We start from the raw sequence: 23,478 nt of genomic DNA on the forward strand, positions 1-23,478 counted from the left end.
TCTTTCTTTGTTCAGTTACTTTATTTATTTCTCTCTACTTTCCCACCTGTGAACTTTTGCTTCATACTGTGATATCTACCAATAATACAAACTATGACAGGTGATGGATAAAACTGCAGGAACACTTAACAGTACATGATATGCTACCAAAAGCAATTTGCAGTATTTCTTGGCAACGCACCTAAAATCGATTCCTTCAGTTCCCCTTCTTTTCTCCAGAGTGGGACTCGTATTAAACCTTAAAAGGAGTACTGCAAGTTTAAGACCTTTGTCATGTGTCCTTTCAGATACTTTGCCAACATTTTCTATAGTTCCCTGAGGATTCAGACAGGGAGCAGCAGTGGAAAACAGAGAGAGAGAAACAGAAACCGATGGGGTTAGAACTGACTTTGTAGAAGGCCTGCAGGTCACCAATGGGCGGGGAGCTGGTTCGGTAGTCGGGGAACTTATCCTGCAGGTGGGCAATCAGCATCCCAAACTGGGTCCCCCAGTCTCCCACATGGTTCAACCTGAGGAAAGCCATAAGCAGTGTCAAAACTAAATACCACAGACTTTTTACCCTGCGAGAAAGACCAAAGTTGGTACTGAGTCAGATATCTTAATTACTGTTAAGACATCTGTATACTGATTGTCATGATATTTGGTGGATATTTAGGGTCTCCCAATAAATATCACCTGACTATTTATCTCACACTGCTATCATGTCAAATGTTCACCTTTAACATGTTGATACAAGACAAGTTATCATGAAAACTCAGCTTTGTAGGGAAATGACTTGAAGTCTTAGCATTTTAGCATGATAAATGTATGAATGGTACATGCTACAAGCTAATTATTACCTTTGCATACTAATATGCCAACATAAGAATTTAACTCAGAATCAAAAGTGAGTATGAAATGTTAAAATTGCCACCGTGCAGAGGATTCATTTAGGTAACAGCAAGACTTATCCTCAGGATGAACTTTCCCTTTTTTTTTTTTTTGGAAGAAATAAAAACATGTCTCTCCGTTTTTCATCCATGCAACAGTTTAGTTCTCTGGTGTGTAATGAACACTACGGCCTCACGAGATATTACTGTGGCGGTAGACGTTTTAATAGCTGTAGTAGAGGAGAGCGAGGTCAGCCTTGCTCCGCGGCGTGGGACCGTGTTTCAGACGCAGCAGCGTTTATTGAACAGCGACTGAGACTGACCTGACGACGTCGTAGCCCAGAAACTCAAACAGCCGACTCATGCTCTCCCCAATGATGGTGGAGCGCAGGTGGCCCACGTGCATCTCTTTGGCAATGTTGGGAGAGGAGAAATCCACCACCACCTGACACGCACAGACACACACACACACACACACAAATTTGAACTACTTTTGAATGGAAACTTGGCTACTGACAATCTGGTTTTTGATTTGTTTGTTTTTTTGTGTGTGGAGGGATGTGGTGCAGCAGATGGGACAACTCACAACTAGGGCTGCACAATATATCGTTTTTTTATTTATATATCTCCATCGCAATATCAACTCGCGCAACTTACACATCGCAGAAGGCTACAACATATCACAATAGACACTCTGACTTTTTTTGTGTGAGTTGAAAGAAAATATCAGCCGAAAACTGCACATAAAAATGTATCTGTCACTTTTTTTAAGTGCTGCCTTTTATATTCAATTCAATGTTCAATGAAAAAAGGTTGGAAATGACTTCCTTTATTTGGTTTCAATTCAACAAGCGATTTGTTGTAATTAGCAGAATACTAAGAGCAGCAGAAATGCAGACTTGAGCACACTTTAATATCTGGTGATTTATCGCAAGTAATATCGTTATCGCGATATTCAACGACGTCGTCGCATATTTTCCTCGTATCGTGCAGCCCTAGTCACAACACGTTGATATAAAGACCAGCATGTCCCAGTGTTTTATTAAACCAGTGTGGCAGTTTTTCTCCCCCAGCGTACAGTAAGTATCAAACATGTAGAAAAGAGTGTGATGGACCTTCTTCCGGGAGGCCAGTGGGGGGGGCTGCACGCCATTGATCAGCAGGTTGCTCAACAGTTTGGACACAATCGCCCTCTTCAGATGGATGTTGATAAACCCTGAGGACACAAAAGACGGCAGAGGGGACGATGAGACGGACTCGCGGCTCACGCTGGTGTGAGAACACAGACTGTTACTGCAGATGCTTCCAGTTAGGACTGTGGTCACACATCTGACACGGACACATCTGCTGACTGCACATCTGGAGATCTTGAATTACAGTTGTGCTCGTAAGTTTAGGAACCCATGCTAAAGTTGACTAAAAAGAGGAATAACATCTTTTGGAAATTGATCTTAATGCCTTAATTTAAAAAAATGAGGAAAAATCCGACATTTAAGGACACCAATTTTCTTCTACCCAGAGATTGGCATGGGGTACTTTCCATAAGATCATCTCTCAATGCAAATCAAACCAGCTATTAGGCTAACTGAAATACAACCATGCCAATCTCTAGGTATGGTGAAGGGGATGTGATGATGTGTGTGTGTGTGTGTGTGTGTGTGTGTGGGGGGGGGGGGTATTTTAACTCCAAAGGCCAAGGGAACTTTATCAGGATCATAGTATCCTGGATCCATGAAATAACTGGCCTTTAAAAATAAACATCTGCCTGCCTCTATGGGAATTTAACATAGGGGTGTACTTACTTATGCCCCCTGTATTTTAAGGAAAAACATTTATTTATTCACGATACATTATTCATTCACAAAGATAATTGGTGTCCTTAAAGGTCGGATTTTGAATTAAGGCATTAAGATCAATTTCCAAAAGATGATTTGTTTTTATTCCTCTTTTTAGTCAACTTTAGCATGGGTTCCTAAACTTATGAGCACAACTGTAACTATTGTGCATATAGGAAATCTCTCTCCAGTGCTGGGTCCAAAAAGTTCCCCATCATCTAAGAAAAGTCATCCAGATGAATCACAGCCAGATGTTTTGGTCTCCGTACCTGGTCCTGCGATTTCAGTTTTCTGGATGAGTTCGTTGTCCGGAAGATTCTGGATGATCTTCTCAGCGATTTCCCTCGGGTTGATTTTCATTCCCTTTGCTTTCAGCATCTGGAACACGACAAAGTCAGACATGGTTTCCCCTTACAGTGTGCTCCATACAAAAAAGGACTAATTTCCCATTTTTTTCCTTCCTTTTTTCCCCTGACCTGGCAGGCAGCCAACATCAGCACTGCAGATCTCCAAACAGCAGGTGTCATTTTTAGATGTGATGTACTGGATTTTGACAGCTGATGAAACCTGCAGTGGTTGATGCTGTTCCAGCGGTTGGCCACCACGGAACAATAATCAGATGACTAAAAAAACCTTCCTATTATAAACAGGGCTGGGTATCGCCAATGATTTCCCGAATCGACTCGAATCAGTCACGTTTTCCGATTCCATTTAGGTTGGAGGAACACCAATTTTGCTTGGATATAAAAAGAGATTCACAGAGAACTTCTGCTGTAAATTGTACAAGCGAGAAGCAACCCGCAGATATTTTTTACAATGCACCAGGCTTAATGTTTACATTAAGAACTGACCCCCAAAAAGGTTCGATTGAAGTACTTTTTTACTAATACATTCATGTTGAAAAGGCATATATCAAAAGATCTATTCCAGGGGCGCCCGGGTAGCTCACCTGGTAGAGCGTGCGCCCCATGTACGCCCCTCCTCTCCCCTTTCACATGTTCAGCTGTCCTATATAATAAAGGCCTAAAAACACCCAAAAATATAATCTCAAAAATTAAAAAAAGTTGGATTTCAGATCACTCAAACAAAGATTGATTTTAATTGGAGAATCGATTATTTGAACTCAGCCCTAGGTAAAAACAGGTCCTTTCTGAGGACAGGTCTTTTTTTTTTTTTATTACTGAAAAGAAGTTGCTTAGGACTAAAATAACCGTGTTTTTAAAACCTTGAAACCCGACTGTCATTCTTAAAGGTTGTATTTATTTACACGCTACTCAAGAAAATAAAGGCTAGGAATTTAAATAATTCAAGACATTTTAAAGTGCTCATATTATGCTCATTTTCAGGTTCATAATTGTATTTAGAGGTTGTATCAGAATAAGTTTACATGGTTTCATTTTCAAAAAACACCATATTGTTGTTGTACTGCACATTGCTGCAGCTCCTCTTTTCACCCTGTGTGTTACCTAAGTAAGGACTACTAGCCAGTCAGAAGTAGAGTATGAGGGCGTGCCCTGACAGTACCTAGGTAAGGACTACTAGCCAGTCAGAAGCAGAGTATGAGGGCGTGCTCTGACAGTACCTAGGTAAGGACTACTAGCCAGTCAGAAGCAGAGTATGAGGGCGTGCCCTGACAGTACCTAGGTAAGGACTACTAGCCAGTCAGAAGCAGAGTATGAGGGCGTGCCCTGACAGTACCTAGGTAAGGACTACTAGCCAGTCAGAAGCAGAGTACGAGGGCGTGCTACGCTAGCAGCTAGGTGGGCATTATAAGGTGTGTTCCAAAGTGACCACGTTTGTCTCTGAAGTAAAGGCTGGACTACAATAGAGCTGTTTGGAGCAGTTTGTGAACAGTGTTTTCTGTTGGAGATGGTATGTCCCTTTGGGGGGGACTTTGGGCTTTTTCACTTTGTAAACCTATTACATGCACAAAAGATATATAACACAATAAAGGAAAGGGAAAAAGCCAAACAGCATAATATGAGCACTTTTAGGATTTATAATCCACCTTCCATTTAACTGCAGTCAAAGAGGTTTTTTTTTTTCTCCTATGATCCACAGAGACAGACTTGGCAGTCTAACCTGGGCCATGGCCATGGCACTGTTGCACTGGTAGTCTCCGAACTTGGCCTGCTGGTTGGGCGCGACCGACAGCGGCGGGTTGTCCAGCTCGGGGCAGGAAGCCCGGATGGCCTCGCCGAAAATCTCCTGGAGCCGCAGGTTGATGTTCATCATGGATTTACCGCAGTGCGTCGTGCTCTCCTCCTGCAGGGCCTGAGGACACGCGGCACATTAGCTTCACTGTCATCGACATGATGATGACGCATGGGGAAAACACGGGCAAGGACTCGGGAGCTTTGATGAAGTGCAACATAATCATTTATATTTCTTTTATAATCTTCATATTTTGGCAAGCCGGTGACTGCTGGGACAAACATGCTGTGCAGATGGACAGCTGAGGAGTAAATGTATGCTGCAGGAGTGGTTTGGAAAACGTTTTACTGTATTCTGCAATTGCGTGGACTCATTGACAACATGCAAAACAACAAAATAAAATGATATGCCCATTATCAAATAATGCTGTCAAACATTGTCCCTCAAAGACAATACAAATTAAAATGAGGAAAGCGTTCATATTATTTATTGAATATGTGGTGATAAGGTTTATAGTAGGACTTTGCACTACAATAAAACCTACATTCACACAAGGCAAAATGATGGCACCAGTTTACCTTTTCCTGTTACGCATCGATCATGAACTTTGTTTTAAGTCAAGGCACCAGACCTTACGGTCACTATAAAGCTTCATTTATACTTTTACGTAAAATCTACGCCGTGGCTATGCACTGTAATGGAAAATCACATATTTGTCTATTAACATATCTTACTATTGACTTGTTTTTTTTTGTTTTTAGCTGTGTGGACTCTTCACCTCTGTTCTGTTTTCATGTATGGAACCTGACGGCCTAACTTTATTACACGGTACCTGCTCTACTCGCCTCGACTCTACTCGCCTCACTGTGCGTCCGTTTTCCATTGCAGATTTTAGTACCGCCTCAGCGTGGCTGGTCGTCATAGCGGCGCCGCAGTAAACTGCCGTGACCTAACGCGACACACACACAGAACGTGGAAGGTGTGTTGTTGTTGCCACAGCCAGAAGACACATTTTGTTTCAAAAGAAGCTGTAAGCAGCAAAAAAAAAAAACACAGCTGGCTAAACTATTTAAAAATGGCGGGTTTGTTCAGGACACCCCCGTCTGTCACTTTCACGTCACCTTTTGGTCTCAGCTTGCTTGGAACCTCGACCGAGGCGGTACTAAAAAGTACCTGTTGGCAGGTACCAGGAACTTCTTTTCGTAATGGAAAACCAAAAAAGGCGTGTAGAGTCGAGTCGAGCAGGTACCACGTAGTAGAAATAAGTTCGCCATAAGTTCTTCTGTTTATCTAAAGTCTGAAGACGAGCTTTTCTCTACCACAGACTTAGAGGTCAGAGGTCAGATGGACTGATCGTCAGAACGGCTGTTCATTTTATAGAGCCCGACCTGCGGCCCTTTGCTGCGTGTCATCCCCCGTCCCTCTCCCACCTTTCTTGTCTATCCACTGTCAAAAAATAAAAGTGAAACGCCCCACAAAATAATATAAAAAAAAACGTTTAAAGCTATAGTGCGTAGTTTCTGCCGCCCACATGAGGAATTCTAAATAATGACAACAAAACTGTCGGGGCGTCCACATGATACAAGCTATCCATTACCGCGCAGAGAGTTTAACGTAAATGATTATAAATGTGCAGTTACCCATCACCAGCTTCTCAACTGCTGAACTAACTTAACAACTGCAGCTTTGGATCGGTAATTGACTCGGGCCTCCTTTCTTTTTCTTAAGAAGCTTTATCGTTCGAGTCAAAGCAGTCAGCTGCAGCACAGGAGGAAGTTGTACCCGCCGGCGGAGCAGAGAGCGCCCCCTGCTGTACTCCTGCTGTGTCACTCACCTTCTTTAGGATGTTGAGGCGGTACTTGAGCTTGGTGTTTTCGTCCCGCAGCTCGTCCAGGCGGGGAGACGGGCTCAGGCTCTGGGGGTTTTTAAGACTCTCAATCTCGGCAGAGAGACGCCGGATCTCCCGCTCCTGTAAAACATAAACACAAACGACATTTACATTGGTAACGCAGAGCCAATCTTTGAGATGTTACAGTCTACACGTGACGCGCGAGCTTGTTCCCGTTTCCCGAGGGACAGCATCGACTCAGCTGAGAGTGAAACCTGCTGCCAGCTGACTGCAGCGGAGTGAAATGTTATTAATATACTAAAATAGGGATCGACCGATACTGGTTTTTATCGATACGCATTTACAGAGAAAATGACAGTAAAGTTGAATCTAATCTAATCTGAGGCTAGATAATTGTCTTACATTTTGGTTATCGTGATGTGGTCATATGACACGTATAAGTCTTGTCTTTTCCTGGTTTTAAAGGCTGCATTACAGTAAAGTGATGTTATTTTCTTACCAGACTGTTCTATTATTTGCTGTTACCCACTTAGTCATTATAATCACATTACTGATGATTATCTAAACTCTCATTGTGTAAATATTTTGTGAAAGCACCAATCATCAACCCAACAATATCGCCGCAATATCAACATTGATTTATTTGGTCCAAAATATTGTGATATTTGATTTTCTCCACATCGACCCAGCCCTATTCTGAATCATTAAAATGTAGCCTACAAAGCTGGGTTTAAATGTATTAAACCGCCACTGCTTTCCCTCCAGAAAAAATAAATAAATTAGGCCACAAAGAATTGTATAGAGCCTGAAGTTGAGTATCAGAATGAAACCAAAAGCTGGCTCGTTGCCAGAACATGGCGCAAACAAACATTCCAATCACGACGACGTGAAGACCAATATTATATAACGAATGTGAACTATAAACTCGCCCATGAAATCAAGACCATGTTAGATTTTCTTTAACCTAAATTGAAAAGCATTCCCAGGATACCTAGAGATTGGCATGGGGTACTTTCCATAAGATCATCTCTCAATGCAAATCAAACCAGCTATTAGGCTAACTGAAATCAAACCATACCAATCTCTAGGTATGGTGAAGGCTATGTGATGATGTGGGGGGGGCTATTTTAACTCCAAAGGCCAAGGGAACTTTATCAGGATCATAGTATCCTGGATCCATGAAATAACTGGCCTTTAAAAATAAACATCTGCCTGCCTCTATGGGAATTTAACATAGGGGTGTACTGACTTATGGCCCCTGTATTTTAAGGAAGAACATTTATTTATTTACGATACATTATTCATTCACAAAGAAAGTTGGTGTTCTGAAAGGTTGGATTTTTCCCTAATTTTTTCAATTAAGGCATTAAGATCAATTTCCAAAAGATGATTTTTTTTATTCCTCTTTTTAGTCAACTTCAGCAAGGGTTCCAATAGTTATGAGCAGCACTGTACGTGATTATTAACTAAATATCTATGTTTGAACCCAACAACTTTGTCAACACCTTTAACCTTAAAGATATCATCTGTTTCTACGATAATTCAGGAAATGGTGCTCTTGAGTATCTAACTCAGAATGTCAAATTGTATGACAAATTTTTGTACCTTTTCTCATATAACTTAAATATCTACTGAAGTCACTTAGATCGTTGGATAACAAAAAAAGAATAAAAATTGTGGAAACTGTGGAGCTTTTTCCCCTGAAACCTTTGACGAATTGTAAATGTATGTTTTCATGTACCTCTTTTTATTTACATTATTCTGTAATGTAATGATTATCGTTTGTATTGCTTCGTCTTCATAAGTTTGTACTTGATGTTCATGTGCCATTACTCTATACCTGATTCTCTGTATACTGCATTTTGTCAATAAAAAAAATTATGTTCCAGTCCTTTCGGACATCGTATGGAATAAACGCTAATCGATAAATCAAGAAAGTAGTAAACAGCTTAATCAACAATAGGCAGCCATAAAGTAATATCTAGATGATGAAACTAGCCTTTTTCTGAGGAGCATCTCGCCGCAGGCTGCAGCGAGATACACTTGCTTTTTCTTGCATAGTAACCCAGGATCATGTTCAGGACCACTAGAGGGCCCCAAACACAATTAACACCAAACATCACAATCATCATGTAAACTTTAGCTTGGTGTACCTGTGACATAGCTACCTTTCAGTTTTATTTAAGTTATAGCATTCAATATCTCCAAAACAATTCCTGTGTATCTCCAAATAATGACAAACTTAAAATAATGACTTCGTATCTCAAAAATAATGATTTTGTATCACACCATAATGACTTTGTATCTTAAAATAATGAGAAACTTTCTAAAAATGATTACTTACAACCACGACTTCAATAGTTATGAGACATAACGTAACGATACAATGCTTTGTAATGATAAACACACTCTGGACTCGCCGTCACCTAACAGTGGGATGATTGTCGACGTAACGTTATTTTTAATAAAAATAAGCATGTTCGGTGTAAGGACTGTTAGCCGAATTTAAAAGTGGGGACTAGCTACCTACTCGGCAGACTTTATTTTGTTCCGTCTTGTAGTTATTTTACTGTAAAGCGAAACCACATTAAATTGAACGTTTATGAAATGATGTTCGACCGGTTTGTAGTTATCTGACTGTCACCGGTGGCTACACACACACACACACACACACACATATTTAGCCTGCTAGCTAACGTCGGCTAACGTTCCCCACAAGCCGGCCGGATACCTGTTGTTGTAGTCGGGTTGTGTACTCGGTTATAGGGTCTCCCATCTTTCTGAAACACCCAAGAGAGGCTTTTCTGTCGGCTGGATGAGGAATCTCGTGGCTGATGAAACAAACAGCGAGAGGAGGAAGAAGTCCACAACTTTCAAGTATACTTCCGGTACTGGAAACGTCATGTTCTTCTTTTTCGCGTTAACCGGCGGTTCACTAACCACCGCGCCACCTTCTGTATGTGGTAAGAACATGGCTTTGTGACTACTACAGGCCGTTTGCCTTCACTTAATAGGTCAATATTGTACTTTTTATTGCACTTAATACATTTGACAGCTATAGTTACTTTTTAGATTAACATTTTACATAAGAAAACACATGATAAACATATAAAATACCACACGTTGTATAAAATACCACACGTGTCTCATGCTTAAAAACATCCCTTAGTACATTCATGTGGATTTGTTATTTTATCATCCTGTTTATGATATATGTGTATGTTGTGTGTGATGTCTTTAAGCTACTGGGATCTTGAATTTCCACTTGGGTGGGTGGGTATGCATCCATCCATCCATCCATCCATATTGTTAAAGATAAAAACCAGTAGCTGCCAACCTTTTTGGCTTGTCACCCATTGTGGTATTGGTGCTTTTACTTAAGCAAAGGATCTAGTGGGCTAGAGGCAATGTTTCAATCAGTAATCAATCACTAATAAGATCTACATGAATTGTATTTCTCAAACAGACATTAGCTACTTGTTTTTTGCCTGGGTCCAGACCTTCAAATCTGCCCACTCCGTGGAGTGTAAAGAGTCTGATATCAGGCAATACTTTGATTATGACAGAAAATTAAGCACTGATAGAGACAGGATTGTTATCCTCTGAATGCCACCAAACTAACCATCATAACCCGTTTTTATACATCTTAAAATACATCTTAAAAGGAAAGGTTGAAATAAAACGTAAGACCCTTCCTTGCTCTACCAGAATATTTGTACAGTCCCAAATCAAATGATCCTACATGTATATAATCCATTAAAAATATCAACTGCAAAATAACAGAAGTATACAAAATGTTATTTCTGGACATCAAAATAGAAGAGAAGACCTTTATTTTTTTTTAATTTGTTGTGAAACTACAAAACATATTGTTTGGTTTTTTTTTTTTTTTTGTGTGCTGGTGAAATATTTACAACTCTGGTCGATAGTACAGTGTCTGAGAATAAAATTCACAGCTTTTTTCGGGACTCGGGATAAAAAGAAAAACAGGAAAAGCACACCCAAATCACAAAGTGCAATAAATATATGCTGTACGTTTCTCATAGCCGGTTCATCGCCGGTCGTAATACAAACAGATTCATTAGGGAGAGGAAAAACTAAACAATACATCAAATGAGGAAAAAAAAATGCTCTTGAATTTTCAGAAAAAAAAACAAAACAAGAATGATATCACAACCTACGTGATGGAAAAAAAAAATAAAAATAATTGTGACTACAACAGCTTTTGTGTTTCTCTCTGAATGATCGTGATTTCTCATAGCAAAAAAAAACAAAAAAAAAACCTACATTCCTTCATCCAGATGTTATGCTGTATACGAATGAGAGGTTAAACAACATTCGGTCAATGGTGACAAAGATCCCATAAACAAGACGGTACTGTTCCTCAGACTACACAGACGGTCCCTATCTTTTCAAACTACTCGCTCTAAAGTGTAGGAAAACAAACAGAAAATGACAACGTTTACATTAGGACAAATGAATGCAAACATTTCTCTACATTTCCAGCTTCTTACAGATCACACAATGGCGGCCAGGTTTGGACATTTAGGACAAAAACAAGGAAAGAAAAATTATTTTACATACATTATTCTTGTATTTTTTTTTTTTTTTTTTTTACGTTGCTTTTCCAAAAGGCACACTCTCTCACATTACTCCAAAAGGCCTTCATTCATTTCACAGTGTTCCTGCTACAGTAAAAAGCTCAGCCCTCGTCACAGCTCTGAAAACCTGCGAAGGAAACCACATCTGACTGCTTCTGGACTTTTTTTTCGTTCCGATACATATCCGATTTGTGGCTTCAGTCTGAACAGTCGCATCAGAACTCGCACTTCTTTTGTGTTGCTCCAGTTTGTCGTGACGTGATGGAGCGATTTCGTGGAGAGAAAGTGAGGCGTTGAGGTGTGTTCACTGTGGAGACCGTGACGTTTTTCAACCTGTGCAAGTTGAAAAGTTTTCGGAAAATGTATGCGCTTATCGCGAGGCCTCCGCAAATGTACAGACACACACGGGGAAAAACAACGGGCGCACATATGTAGAGGTTTATTCCTCGACGCAGAAGGTCCAGGGTTCGAGTCCGACCTGTGACGGTTTCCTACATGTCTCTCCCCCCTCTCTCCCTTTTCATATGTCAGCTGTCCTATCCATTAAAGGCAGAAATGCTCCCCCAAAAAAAATAAAACTTAAAAAATGAATAAAACTTAAGTTCCTGGTGAATGGGATCAGTCAAAAGTCCGAGCTGTTCAGCTAAAAAATATCATTTTAGAGGAACTATTGTGCTGTTTCTTTAACTGCCATCATAGCAGACTTAGGTTATATATTGACTGACATTTTTTTTATTGTTTGAAATGGTCTTTATAACCCGACATCAAAACAATAACTTATAGGCTCTGAGTCATTGAATCGATCGGGATCGATGTATCCTTACACCCCTAAGGGTAACTACCGATTTTTAAACCTGGACCCTATTTCCCTTTGTTTTTGTGTCTAAGCGACTGATGGGAACAACAATCTTTGACATTGGTCCAGTGTTAAGCGAGATCGCTGCAGTCGGCAGCAGAGAAACAAGCTCCAATGTAAGTTAACAGGACAATTGTCCAGCTTGTATTAACCTTCACAAAAGTGCTCGTTTTGCCGCCGACAGGCTCAGATTAATATTCTAAGTGTCTGAAAACATTATGGAAAGGATTTCTAAGGAGGTCGACCTTTCTGTTGAAGAGTAACATCCTTTTTTTTTTAAAACATAAAAACATCTGTTAAACCCACCAGACTCCATGTAAATAAACAGTAATTTTAGCATCGTAAAACACACTTCATTCAAAGTTAACAGAAACAAAATAAAACTACGAAAAGCCGTTTTGGGGCGCCTTTCCACTTTCCCAACCATCACAACTCTAGTTTTAGTTGAAATAAGCACATAGTTTACTGATTTACATGTTAAAATATGTTGGCTCTATAACGCTAAAAGTATTGCTTTTCTTAAATGGAGTCTGGTGGGTTTAGCGCTAACGACAGAGCTGTTTCTGGTTAAACAGAAAGGACTCAAAGAGGTTTATCATTTAAAGGTCTATCTCTGAAGGGACCATTTCCATAATGTTGTCAGACACTTAGAATATTAATCTGAGCCTGTCAGTGGCAAAACGAGCACTTTTGTGAAGGTTAATACAAGTTGGACAATTGTCCTGTTAACTTACATTGGAGCTTGTTTCTCTGCTGCCGACTGCAGCGATCTCGCTTAACACTGGACCAATGTCAAAGATTGTTGTTCCCATCAGTCACTGAGACACAAACACATAGGAAAATAGGGTCCAGGTTGAAAAAAACGGTAGTTACCCTTTAAGTCCCTGTTATACCATCGCAAACATGAGCAGCTGAGTGAATTTACAGCCTAACGTAGAAGGTAAAGTAGTTTTATTTGGATCACAAGGACATGCATTTTTAAGAGCGTGAGCATCAGGTGTTAAATCTTTGGAATTGTTGTTTTGCACATTGTTTAGTTCAGAAATGTTGACTGTTCAGACTGATTTTAGACCGACTCAAACACTCACTTCCTGCAGTGTGAACGCCCTCACAGCATTTGATTCAGTCCCCATCAAGTTTCACCTGTTTTAGCTGTAGTGTCGTTTGATTTATTTCATGTATTTGTGCAATATTTATTATTCTTATAAACACTTGTGCAAAAAATGTTCCTACTTCTACCTGAATGTGTGGTGACTTCTCGTCTTTCCCGTTTGCGTGGATTTACATTTACAGTATTTAATTATCAGAACACAAGACTGATTTGAATGTTTGGGACTTTCTGGAGATCACTGAAGGATCGGAGGGTGATGTGGAAAAACAAAAAGGAATAGGACTTCCTCAACAATCAACTTCCTCTGTTGGTCTTAAACATACGCACACCAAAGGCAACACATGAAATACACAGGCCAAAAAAAAGAAGAAAAGGTCGTAGTTTGACTCTCCACTGGATCTGATCTACAGTTCAAGCATCGTACGAGCGGCTGTTTATCTACAAACAGTAAAAACGGAGAAACCTCTGTAATGACAGCAGCAGAGAGGCTACATTCTTGGGGAACACTTTGCTCGAAGGTATCTACATAAGAGTGACATAACACTGTCATGAACACATGACACTGTCATGACACATGAACCCTAACCATAACTTGTCATGACAAAAACCGAATGACACTTACTAAAAGAAGCGTTATGTCATAAGCGTTTATGACTTGTTTATAATGTTTATGACACGTTCATGACAGTGTCATGTCACTCTTATGTAGCTACCTTCAAGTAAAGTGTAACCCATTCTTGTTTACAACGGGAATGGGAACATGATTATATGGAGGGTTTGTGTCATGTAGTGGACACTTTCATCCAAAGTACCTAAAAGTACCCAAAACACGTTTAGCATGGCGACCCAGCAAGAAGTCAACCACTGACGGTGACGTTTTTTTAAATTCATGGTCAATACACCTAATTTAAATGACATTATACCTCATAGTTTTGTTTAAAAAAAAAAAAAAACGCAAAAATGATGAATTATCTTGACCAAAAGTTAATGTTGAGGATGTTGAGGGAATCGCAGAATGTCAAAGTTCAGTCAGGAGACCATTTAAACATTTTGTAAATGCTACAAAATTGAATAAAACACCCAAAAATCAATATAAGTAATCATTCCTTTTACCTACAGGGCTCCATACAACGTACATGCATGCATCCAAGTTATTTTGGGGCTAATTTTGTTATTTCTGTTATAAAAAAACTTTGTAAACAGGTAAAATGTTGACCCGAGGACAACACGAGGCTTACAGCAGCGTGGACTTCATTCATCAGCAGAAGTACGAGCTGAAATATGCCATTTTTGTGCTACTCTTCATTTATTTTTTCATGTTCAGATCTGTTGCTCTGGATGTTGCCTTTCTCGTTTTGCTATTTTTCCCGTCTTTTTCCTGTTTTTTGTTTGCGTGTTGAATGTCGGACTCCATCTGTGATTTAGAGCCACACGACTAAAACTGACTCGACTTGTTTTCAATCTGCGATTTTCTAAATGTTTCATTATTTAGTGTTCAGTGGGTGCAATTCACTGATTTTGGAGTCGTTTTCCCTTCAGTCATTTACTTCATTTCCCAAAATGCCTTTTTACAACTTGTTGCATTCCTTTTTTCTGTAAGGTGTATTTTTTTATTTCATTTTCTTTTTCTAATGCTCAGAGGTGATAATGATTTTGGCCAGAAAATAATGCCGCCTTAAAGATGTTTCTCTAATGTACCGCTCATTGTTAGGAGTTGGTTATTTTGTTGCTGATTCATTGGTTTCCTTTAACTTTAGTAAACTGCTTACATAGGCCCCTCTACAGTTAAATGTGTCTATGTGGAAGAAATATAATAAGAAACTGGTCATAAAAATGAGGCAGTAGGCAAAATAATGACAAAGCTCTTTCAGTTCTTATAGAAAGCTAAACCAGTCCTGTTGCTGCAATGCATTCTGGTCTGTTTCCTGCTCCTGCGGGTGTTTAAATTGGCCTCTGTATCTTCTCTGATGGATTTCTCTCTGTATGATGTGAAGGTCGGTATAAAAGGACAACCCGTTCTCACTTCCAACTCGTCAAATACTGACGCTTAGTCAGTGGCTCTCCGCGTCAGATCCCGACGCCAAAAATCTCCCTTCTGCGTCTGTATGGGACGCACCGGGCAGAGCAGCAGCTCGACCGCGGCGCTGTAAGATGACGTAGTGTTAAGAGAGACAACGGTAGCGAGTAGTATGAAAGACCGAATGCCGTGTAGGGATGTTGGTTGGGGTGGTGGATGGGTCAAACAACACATTCACTCATTTAGGCCGGATATCCGTTGCCTTGGACTTCCTTTGTGTTGGCGTTCTAAACTCTGGTGGATCTATGAGGACTACGATTAAAGCCCAACTCTCGACAAATTGCAACCTAGGGTCTTTTTGGGAATGTTTCCGGCTGCTACCGCCTCGGCAGTCAAAACGAGTCGATATCAAAACAAGTAGCCACAGAGTTAGTATATCCCTTGTGCACCGGTGTAGTTCATGTGTAGAGCCCCTGGTGATACTTGGAGCAAAGTCTCATGTTGTGTCGAGCCTTCTTAGTGGTTTAAAAATAGCTATTCTGAGGCTAGCATAAAAGTGTCCCTAGGACTCTCATTCAAAAGGCAATTTGACCGAAAAACGAGAATACGGTACACCTTAAAAGTGGCGCTTCCGTCCTAAATATGCTTTTAAACTAAAGTTTAACTCGGGTACATTCACAAAAAGGCCCTAGGTTGCATTTTGGCGAAAGTTACGCTTTAACTGCTCCTCAGATCTCTGCAGGGTAAATCCAGACAGCTAGCTAGACTATCTGTCCAATCTGAGTTTTCTGTTACACGGCTAAAACAACTTTTGGACGTACACGTTCCACCAAAGCAAGTTCCTTCCCGAGGCTATTTTGCGGCGGCACCGCGGCTTTTCTCAGGTGCTTAGCGCCGCCCAAGACGATTGTGATTGGTTTAAAGAAATGTCAATAAACCAGAGCACGTTTCTCCTCCCACTCCCGACTGCTGTATGGAGTAGCCAGACCCTCCTCCAGCGCGCTTTGGAGGAGGGTCTGGCAAAGCGAGACTAAACAACACAGGGCTTTCACTCAAGAGAACGGGGTTCGTGTCCCGTTCTTGTCCCGCGTGTCCCTGAAACGTACATTTTATAACTCCGCCCACCATCTTTTCCTAAACCTAACTGTCCCGTTCTTGTGCCGCGTGTCAGTTAAACGTACACCCCGATCCAGAGCATAAAAAAGTGACGCCAAGAGTCCCGATAAAGCACGTTTAGATAGACTTTTAGTGTCAGTAACAAACACCAAAGCCACCTGCCTAAGCGTCCGTATTTTACGCGACGGGAGTGAAAATGTGTTGAAAAGGACGACTCAAGAGAAATGTGACACCAAAACCTCATCTCATTATCAAAATTAAATCTGCTTAAAATATCTCAACGTAACGAGTCCAGTTATCAGCAGGGAGATTTTAAATATTACGTCTAAAAACATGAGGTATTATCCCCTATAGTGTTGCTTTGAAGTCATAATGACTTGACTTGTGTATGTGCATCATACTGCCTCATTTTCTTCAATAAAATGTTGGAACAAAACAAAAAAGTGTTGCTTCAAGGCAGGAGAAATGTTGAGAGAAAGTACCAAGGACAACTTGTACAACAGCTGCTCAACATCCAGGTACAAACACAAAGAGTCGGCAAACAAGAGACGTGTCAGGAGTCAAGGTGCTGATTTTTAAAGTCAGGTTGCCTTGGAAACGAGACTTTAAACAGAAGTTAGTAAGTCTTCACTGTGCTGACAACATTATGGAAAGGATTTCTAAGCAGGTCGACCTTTCTGTTAAAGAGTAAGATCATTTTTTTTTAACCATAAAAACATCCGCAAAATTGCTTTCGCTAAACCCACCAGACTCCATGTAAATAAACAGTAATTTTAGCATCGTAAAATACACTTCATTCAAAGTCGACAGAAACAAAATAAAACTGTGAAACGCCGTTTTCGGTCGTCTTTTTCCACTTTTCCAACCATCACAACTCTAGTTTTGGTTGAAATCAACACGTAGTTTACCGATTTACATGTGAATATATGTTGGCTCTATACACGCTAAAAGTATTGCTTTTTTAAATGGAGTCTGGTGGGTTTAGTGCTAGCGACTTCAGAGCTGTTACTGGTTAAACAGAAAGGTCTCAAAGAGGTTTTAAAGGTCTATCTCTGAAGGGATCCTTTCCATAATGTTGTTCCCATCAGTCACTTAGACACAAAAACATCAGAAAATAGGGGTAGTTAACCTTTAAGTTCTGGGTTCTTTACATTGTTGGTAGTGAATATCACCACACGGCAGCTTTTAGGCATTTTTCTATTTGCTAGCAGACAAAACTGACGAGGAGGAAACCTTCACGCAATACAAGCCAATGGACAGTGGAAAGTTCTTTCTCTCTCTCCCGGTGGGGGCGGGACTTAAATGTGCTCTGTCTCTAATGTTAATATATAAAACATTAAGTGGTGCAGCTTTAAAGACCGGATAAGAAGAAACAAAGTGGATGTGTTCAGTTTTGCTGGGGCACCATGCTAACGTGAATCAAGACGAGACGGATTCAGCTGCAGAACGTCCAGATTTTAGACGCATGAGAAATATATATATATGTATGTGTGTGTGTGTGTGTGTGTGTGTGTGTGTGTGTGTGTGTGTGTGTGTGTGTGTGTGTGTATGGATATGTATCCCAAACATCCAGTTACAGAACAACACAGGGAAGGAAAAGTCTGAAGTTAAAAACTCCTTTTAGTTCACATCAGTCATCAACAAAATACATTTAATATCTTACTTCCTCTGTGTGTGTGTGTGTGTGTGTGTGTGTGTGTGTGTGTGTGTGTGTGTGGGCTTGTTTAACTACATTCGTGGGGTCCCAAAACCGGGAGTCCAGTATACTTGTGGGGTCCCGACAGCTTTGTGGGGCCAAAATGCTGGACCCCACAAGTTTAAAGGGCTGTTTGAGGGTTAAGACTTGGTTTTAGGATTAGGGTTAGAATGAGGTTCTGGTTAGGGTGAGGGTAAGGGTTAAGGTTAGGCATTTAGTTGTGATGGTTAAGGTTAGGGTAAGGGGCTAGGGAATGCATTATGTCAATGACGGGTCCCCACAAAGATAGTGCCACAAACCTGTGTGTGTGTGTGTGTGTGTGTGTGTGGGTGTGTTTCAACAATCTTTGTGTGCTTCAACAATCAACAATCATTCCAGCGTATTCAAGGCAAAAGGTTTATGGATTTATTTCTTCCTTTTTTTTCTTCTTCTTTTTTTCACTTTTACCTCAAGTTTCTTAAAGTGCAGACTATCCGATCAACTACCTGAGTGTTAGTGAGAGTTAGTGCTGTTTCTACACTTTGCCGAGTGTGTGTGTGTGTGTGTGTGTGTGTGTAACTGGTGAGAGACAATCACAACGACTTTTTTTACTTTTCGACCTAAATCGAGAGTCGAGAATCGTCGTTTGTAAAGCAGACTTTTCGCGTTCGCTGCGTCGTGTAGCGCCTTCTGCGCGCCGATGACGCTTATGTACGTGCAACCATCTGTGCTGTCAATATTGTCCACGTCAGACGAGCTTCAGGTGTGCTCATGTTGTCATGTCTGCGTACAAAATGCTCTTAAAAAAACAAAAAAACAAAAAAAACAAACACTTGAAGGTCAATATTAAAGATCTCTTCGGTTTGGATATTTAGGTTTCTTTTGTCGTCAGCTTAAGTTGCTTATTTTGCTTTAGTACCATTGTTTGATATCGTTTTGTGCTATCAATATACATACATACATATATATATATATATATATATATATATATATATATATATATATATATATATATATATATATATATATTTTTTTTTTTATTTTTGTCCAAATGTTTCAGTTTTAGTACAAAAGTCTTTGTATGCACATGTGCAGCTGTGTGACTTTGTGCTGGAATGATTTTTTTTTTTTGAACACCTAATAAAGCCTATAAACAGCCGTTAGTAACAGAAACACAAGGGAGAGAGAGAGAGAGAGAGAGAGAGAGAGAGAGGGAGAGAGAGAGAGAGAGAGAGAGAGGGAGAGAGAGAGTGTAGAATAATAAAAAGGAGAGGAAAAAAAAATAAAACTATCAGTGCTATCACTAATTAACAAACAAAGACTATCCACATTAGAAATGCTGAGCTCTTTAAAATAACTTTTTTTCACGGTTTCGAGTGTTTTAATTTACCAAAACATATTATAGTGTTCTTGTTTTTTAATTCTTCATAACACCGCCGAACGGTTGCTTCATTTGTATGGGAACAGCAGGTTAAGACTCGGAGGGAGGGAGGGAGGGAGGGGGGGGGGGGAAAAGGGGGATACTTCTGAAAACGCTCCTCTACACGTCGTCAGCCGGCAGGTCGGGGATGCTGGTCTTTGCTCGTGTGAAGAACGCCATCTTCTCTCTGAAAGCACACAGGAAACGGTTAGAGCCAGAACACGGCGAGATTCTAAGTGCGAGGCCCGAAGCCGACGTGTACATTTTTAGTCAATTTGGCAATTTGGTTGGAGGAAAACCCAAATGTTCCGATATAGAAACTTTTTGAAAATGGGTCAAATTTGACCCGAAGACGACAGGAGGGTGAGGAGCCTGGAAACATTTTTAGGTTTCTGTAGGAAATATTTCCTCAAAAAAGTTGCGGATTGAAATAGAAATATCATATCAAGAGCCTCAAAGAGGATTAGTGAGGTATCCTTCTTTTTCAGTTCATTCCTGATGTCAAACTAGATGAGAAAGCGGAGAGAGAGAGAGAGAGAGAGAGGGGGGGGGAAGACATGCAGGAAATGGTCACAGGTCGGATTCGAACCCTGGACCTCTGCGTCGAGGCATAAACCTCTCAGTATACATGTACCCCCCCCCCCCCCGCTCTCTCTTTCTCACCTTTCATGTCTGAGCTGTCCGGAAATGCCCATAAAAGTAATCTTAAAAAAATGTATTTCTTAATATCAGGGTTTTTCCTGCATGGAGGAATTTTTGGCCTTTCCTGTACGCGGGGGTGACTACTGCTGTGCGTAGTCACCCCCCAAAGGTTCTTTCTGAGTCAGGAAAAGCCCTGAATACTATCCATTTGTTCTTTATTTCACTGATACTCTATAGTGTGTTTCTGTCTGCTCTGCATGTATGATATGTATGGCATGTCTGTCTGTCTGTCCTGGACGAGGGATCCCTGCTCTGTTTCTAAAGAGGTCAAAACACTTAGTAGTAGTAGAACAACTTAATTGGATGACCAGCATGTTGTTCTACTACAGGTGTTGTTAGAGTTTTGACCTTTTTAGACTTGTTTTTTGCCCCCCCCCTCTCTCCATGCACCTTGGAAGTATGTGAAGTTGAGCCACTCTGCTCTTGAAGTTTCTGCTTTTTGTGGCTTGCCTCCTTTTCCAAATTAAGGGGTCTAAGAAATATTAGTATCATGTTTCCTGGTCCTTCACATTGTTTTGGAGCTCCAAAGTGGTTTATAGTAATGTTTTCCTCCACTTGCCGTGGAGACCATAATGTATGTAATAAATATGTGATATAAAAAGATGTGGGCTCCATTCTTGTACCTTAATAATGTTTTGTAATACGTTACTGGCCAGGAGGCCGCAGATGCAAATTAGCTATGCAGCTAATTCTGGTGCAGCATGTGTGCTGTGCGTGGCTGCTGTTAAATAAACTAAACGGAGTCTCATCATTCAGAACTCCGTTCAGCTCGGACTGAAAACAGGGTTGTCGTTTCTCCCACCTGAAGGTCTGGACCTTGGGGACCTCTTTGCAGCTCTGGCCCCTGATCTTGTGGACGCCCTTGGCTGCGGCCCTCATCATCTTCTCCACCCGCTTCTCCTGCAGCTGCTCCTCGCGAGTCTGAACAGGACGGAGAGCACAGGAGGTGTTCAGTTCGTTGGGAAATCAGAAGCTACTGAACTCTGCTCTAAAGAAGTGTGTCCTCTAGAGCAGGGTTTCTCAAATGGGGGTACGTGTAGCCCTAAGGGTACTTTGGAGGGCTGCAGGGGGTACGTGAGATTCTTTGCAAAATGGTTTTCAGTTACAAGTCTGTTGTACTAGACCATTGTTCCTCTTCATATAGACTTAATATCGCTTTTTTCAAAGTCTTTTTTTTCTAAGTTTGTCACTTTAGAGATATGCTAGAACGACACAGACATACCAGCGCACAAGTATAAACATTCACAACGCCGTAGGTTTCTTACGTAGGCTACGGCGTAGGCTCTGCGTAGCGCCCCCGGCAGAACCATAAATCGCGCTTAAAGCTTGTGATGAAAACCCTTGAGCACACCTGGATGCACCGGTTTAACGGACCTGAACCAATTCTACGACGGCCATTCACCTGTATCTCGGCCTGCTTGAGGAGAAGGCGGAAGCGTTCGTCTTCTTGGACCCAGGCCGGCAGCTCCCTCTGGCCCTGCTGCCTGGCGTTCTCCAGCTGCGTCTTCAGCTCCCGCAGAACCCGCAGCTCCTGCGCCAGCCGGGACTGCCGCGTCCGAGACACCTGCAGGTCCATCTCCAGGTCCAGGGACGTCCGCAGCAGACCGTCCAGACCTTTAACCTGCACCGGAGGCTGAAGGGAGGACAGGGAGGGATACAGTTGTACAATGTCATATCTGCCGCTAGGTAGGGCTGGGTACCAAATCTGATACTTCTTTAGTAGGGATAGCCCTGGCTGATTATCAGGCCGTGTTTTGGCAGTTTGTAGATTATCTGTATCGCCGTTTTATTTGCCTGATAACCGATAAAGTTAATGAATTAAAAAGTGGTCTACTTTGGCTCGGCTACATCTCTGTGTGTCCCTCTGCTCCGGTTTCACTCACCCACTGAATCTGAGTCTGAGTCTGACCCCCCCAGTGGTCCCAGTTCAGGTTGCATTTTAAGCACAGAACTAGTCTGTTACAGCAAACCCTTCCTTCCCACCATCTATGTCTGAGCCAGTGTTTCAGACATTTGGCTTGTGTTAAGCATTCTTTTGCTAATGGAACTTGTATTACCTTCCAGCAAATGGTACAGCATTACTCAATTCCACAGTCACATTTCTAGCCTTTACTACTACTAGTACTAGCCTTTTCATCTCTGCTGGCTAGGCGTTCTTCTGCACTGGGAATCAGCTAACCCGCCGTCATTTGGACGCTGGCTGACCAATGTTATGGCACATCTTAAATTAGAAAGAATGAGACGCTCCCTTGGGGGCTCAGATAAGAAATGTAAAAGGAAGTGTGGCAGCCCTTTTTTAGAACATATAGAAAATAATTTCAGACCTAGCATATAAATGTATATCTATGTCCTGCATCCCCCCTCCCTCTCTTCTCTTCTCTTGCTTGGAAACCTGTGCAAAAACCCAATAAAGATAACTTCAATAATACATTGGTATCGGAAAAGGTGTCGTTTAGGAACCGGTATGGAAGTATTGGTACCGGTGTGTTGGATATTTCTGAACGATACCCAGCCCTACAGCTAGGGGTCTCTGCAAAGAATCCATCCCTGATGCACGAGACTCCTCTTCCCTAATAGCATTTCTTTCTAACTCACCACGGTTAACCAGCAGTGACGGATGCCAAATATTTTGAGAGCATTGCCGTTTTATCCATAACAGTCCTGTTATACACTATATGAACACTTTTACTTAACAAAGAGCTAGAGTTAAACAGATGAAGCCAGCGATAGATCAAATGTCTGCATGAGTCACCCGAGTGTACAGAAACTACTTGAATTATTTGCAAAAATCTGTCACCGACATGTGATGTGCGTTTGCGGATTTCCCTTTGCTGTTGAGCCCCAGGAGTGACACTGAGATGCTGCTGCCTGCCTCTAAATGAATAGAGCCTGGCAAATGTCAGAGCTGCATTAAACATTCAGACGGTTATTAAATATTAAGAGTCACTTCACCGGGAGACTCGTGGGGCTCAAAAAATGCAAATTAGGCTCTCCGTCCCTCTCCCTCCCTCTCTCTGGAGAAAGGGGGCGACAGTTAATGTGGTCAGTAAACCTGCAGGTTCGACTTCACCGTTGAACAGTCGACTCGAGAAGCAGGGAGATGACAGCAGATACACTGCAGATAATAGCCAGTCAGAAGCAGAGTATGAGGATGTGCAATGACAGTACCTAGGTAAGGACTACTAGCCAGTCAGAAGCAGAGTATGAGGGCGTGCCCTGACAGTACCTAGGTAAGGACTACTAGCCAGTCAGAAGCAGAGTATGAGGGCGTGC

General features: G+C 41.3%; 2 protein-coding genes across 2 annotated transcripts in view; both read right to left on the bottom strand.

Annotated features, from left to right (window-relative positions):
- Positions 1-9,615, bottom strand: part of rars1 (arginyl-tRNA synthetase 1) — a 30,221-nt gene extending 20,606 nt beyond the window's left edge. The window contains exons 1-7 of the mRNA XM_078265589.1: positions 9,439-9,615; positions 6,693-6,827; positions 4,787-4,978; positions 2,974-3,082; positions 1,985-2,085; positions 1,193-1,314; positions 389-509 (exon numbers count right to left, since the gene is read on the bottom strand). Coding sequence (XP_078121715.1) covers positions 389-509; positions 1,193-1,314; positions 1,985-2,085; positions 2,974-3,082; positions 4,787-4,978; positions 6,693-6,827; positions 9,439-9,483 — 825 coding nt within the window. The 5' untranslated portion in view covers positions 9,484-9,615. The remainder of the gene's footprint in view (positions 1-388; positions 510-1,192; positions 1,315-1,984; positions 2,086-2,973; positions 3,083-4,786; positions 4,979-6,692; positions 6,828-9,438) is intronic.
- A 908-nt stretch (positions 9,616-10,523) lies between these two features.
- The window catches only part of wwc1 (WW and C2 domain containing 1), an 81,296-nt gene continuing 68,341 nt past the window's right edge, over positions 10,524-23,478 (bottom strand). Inside the window, exons 20-22 of the mRNA XM_078265588.1 lie at positions 21,608-21,838; positions 21,008-21,126; positions 10,524-19,690 (exon numbers count right to left, since the gene is read on the bottom strand). Of these exons, the coding sequence (XP_078121714.1) occupies positions 19,624-19,690; positions 21,008-21,126; positions 21,608-21,838 (417 nt within the window). The 3' untranslated portion in view covers positions 10,524-19,623. The remainder of the gene's footprint in view (positions 19,691-21,007; positions 21,127-21,607; positions 21,839-23,478) is intronic.

The sequence above is a fragment of the Sander vitreus genome, chromosome 13 (genome assembly GCF_031162955.1).
Source record: "Sander vitreus isolate 19-12246 chromosome 13, sanVit1, whole genome shotgun sequence".
Taxonomy (NCBI): Eukaryota; Metazoa; Chordata; class Actinopteri; order Perciformes; family Percidae; genus Sander; species Sander vitreus.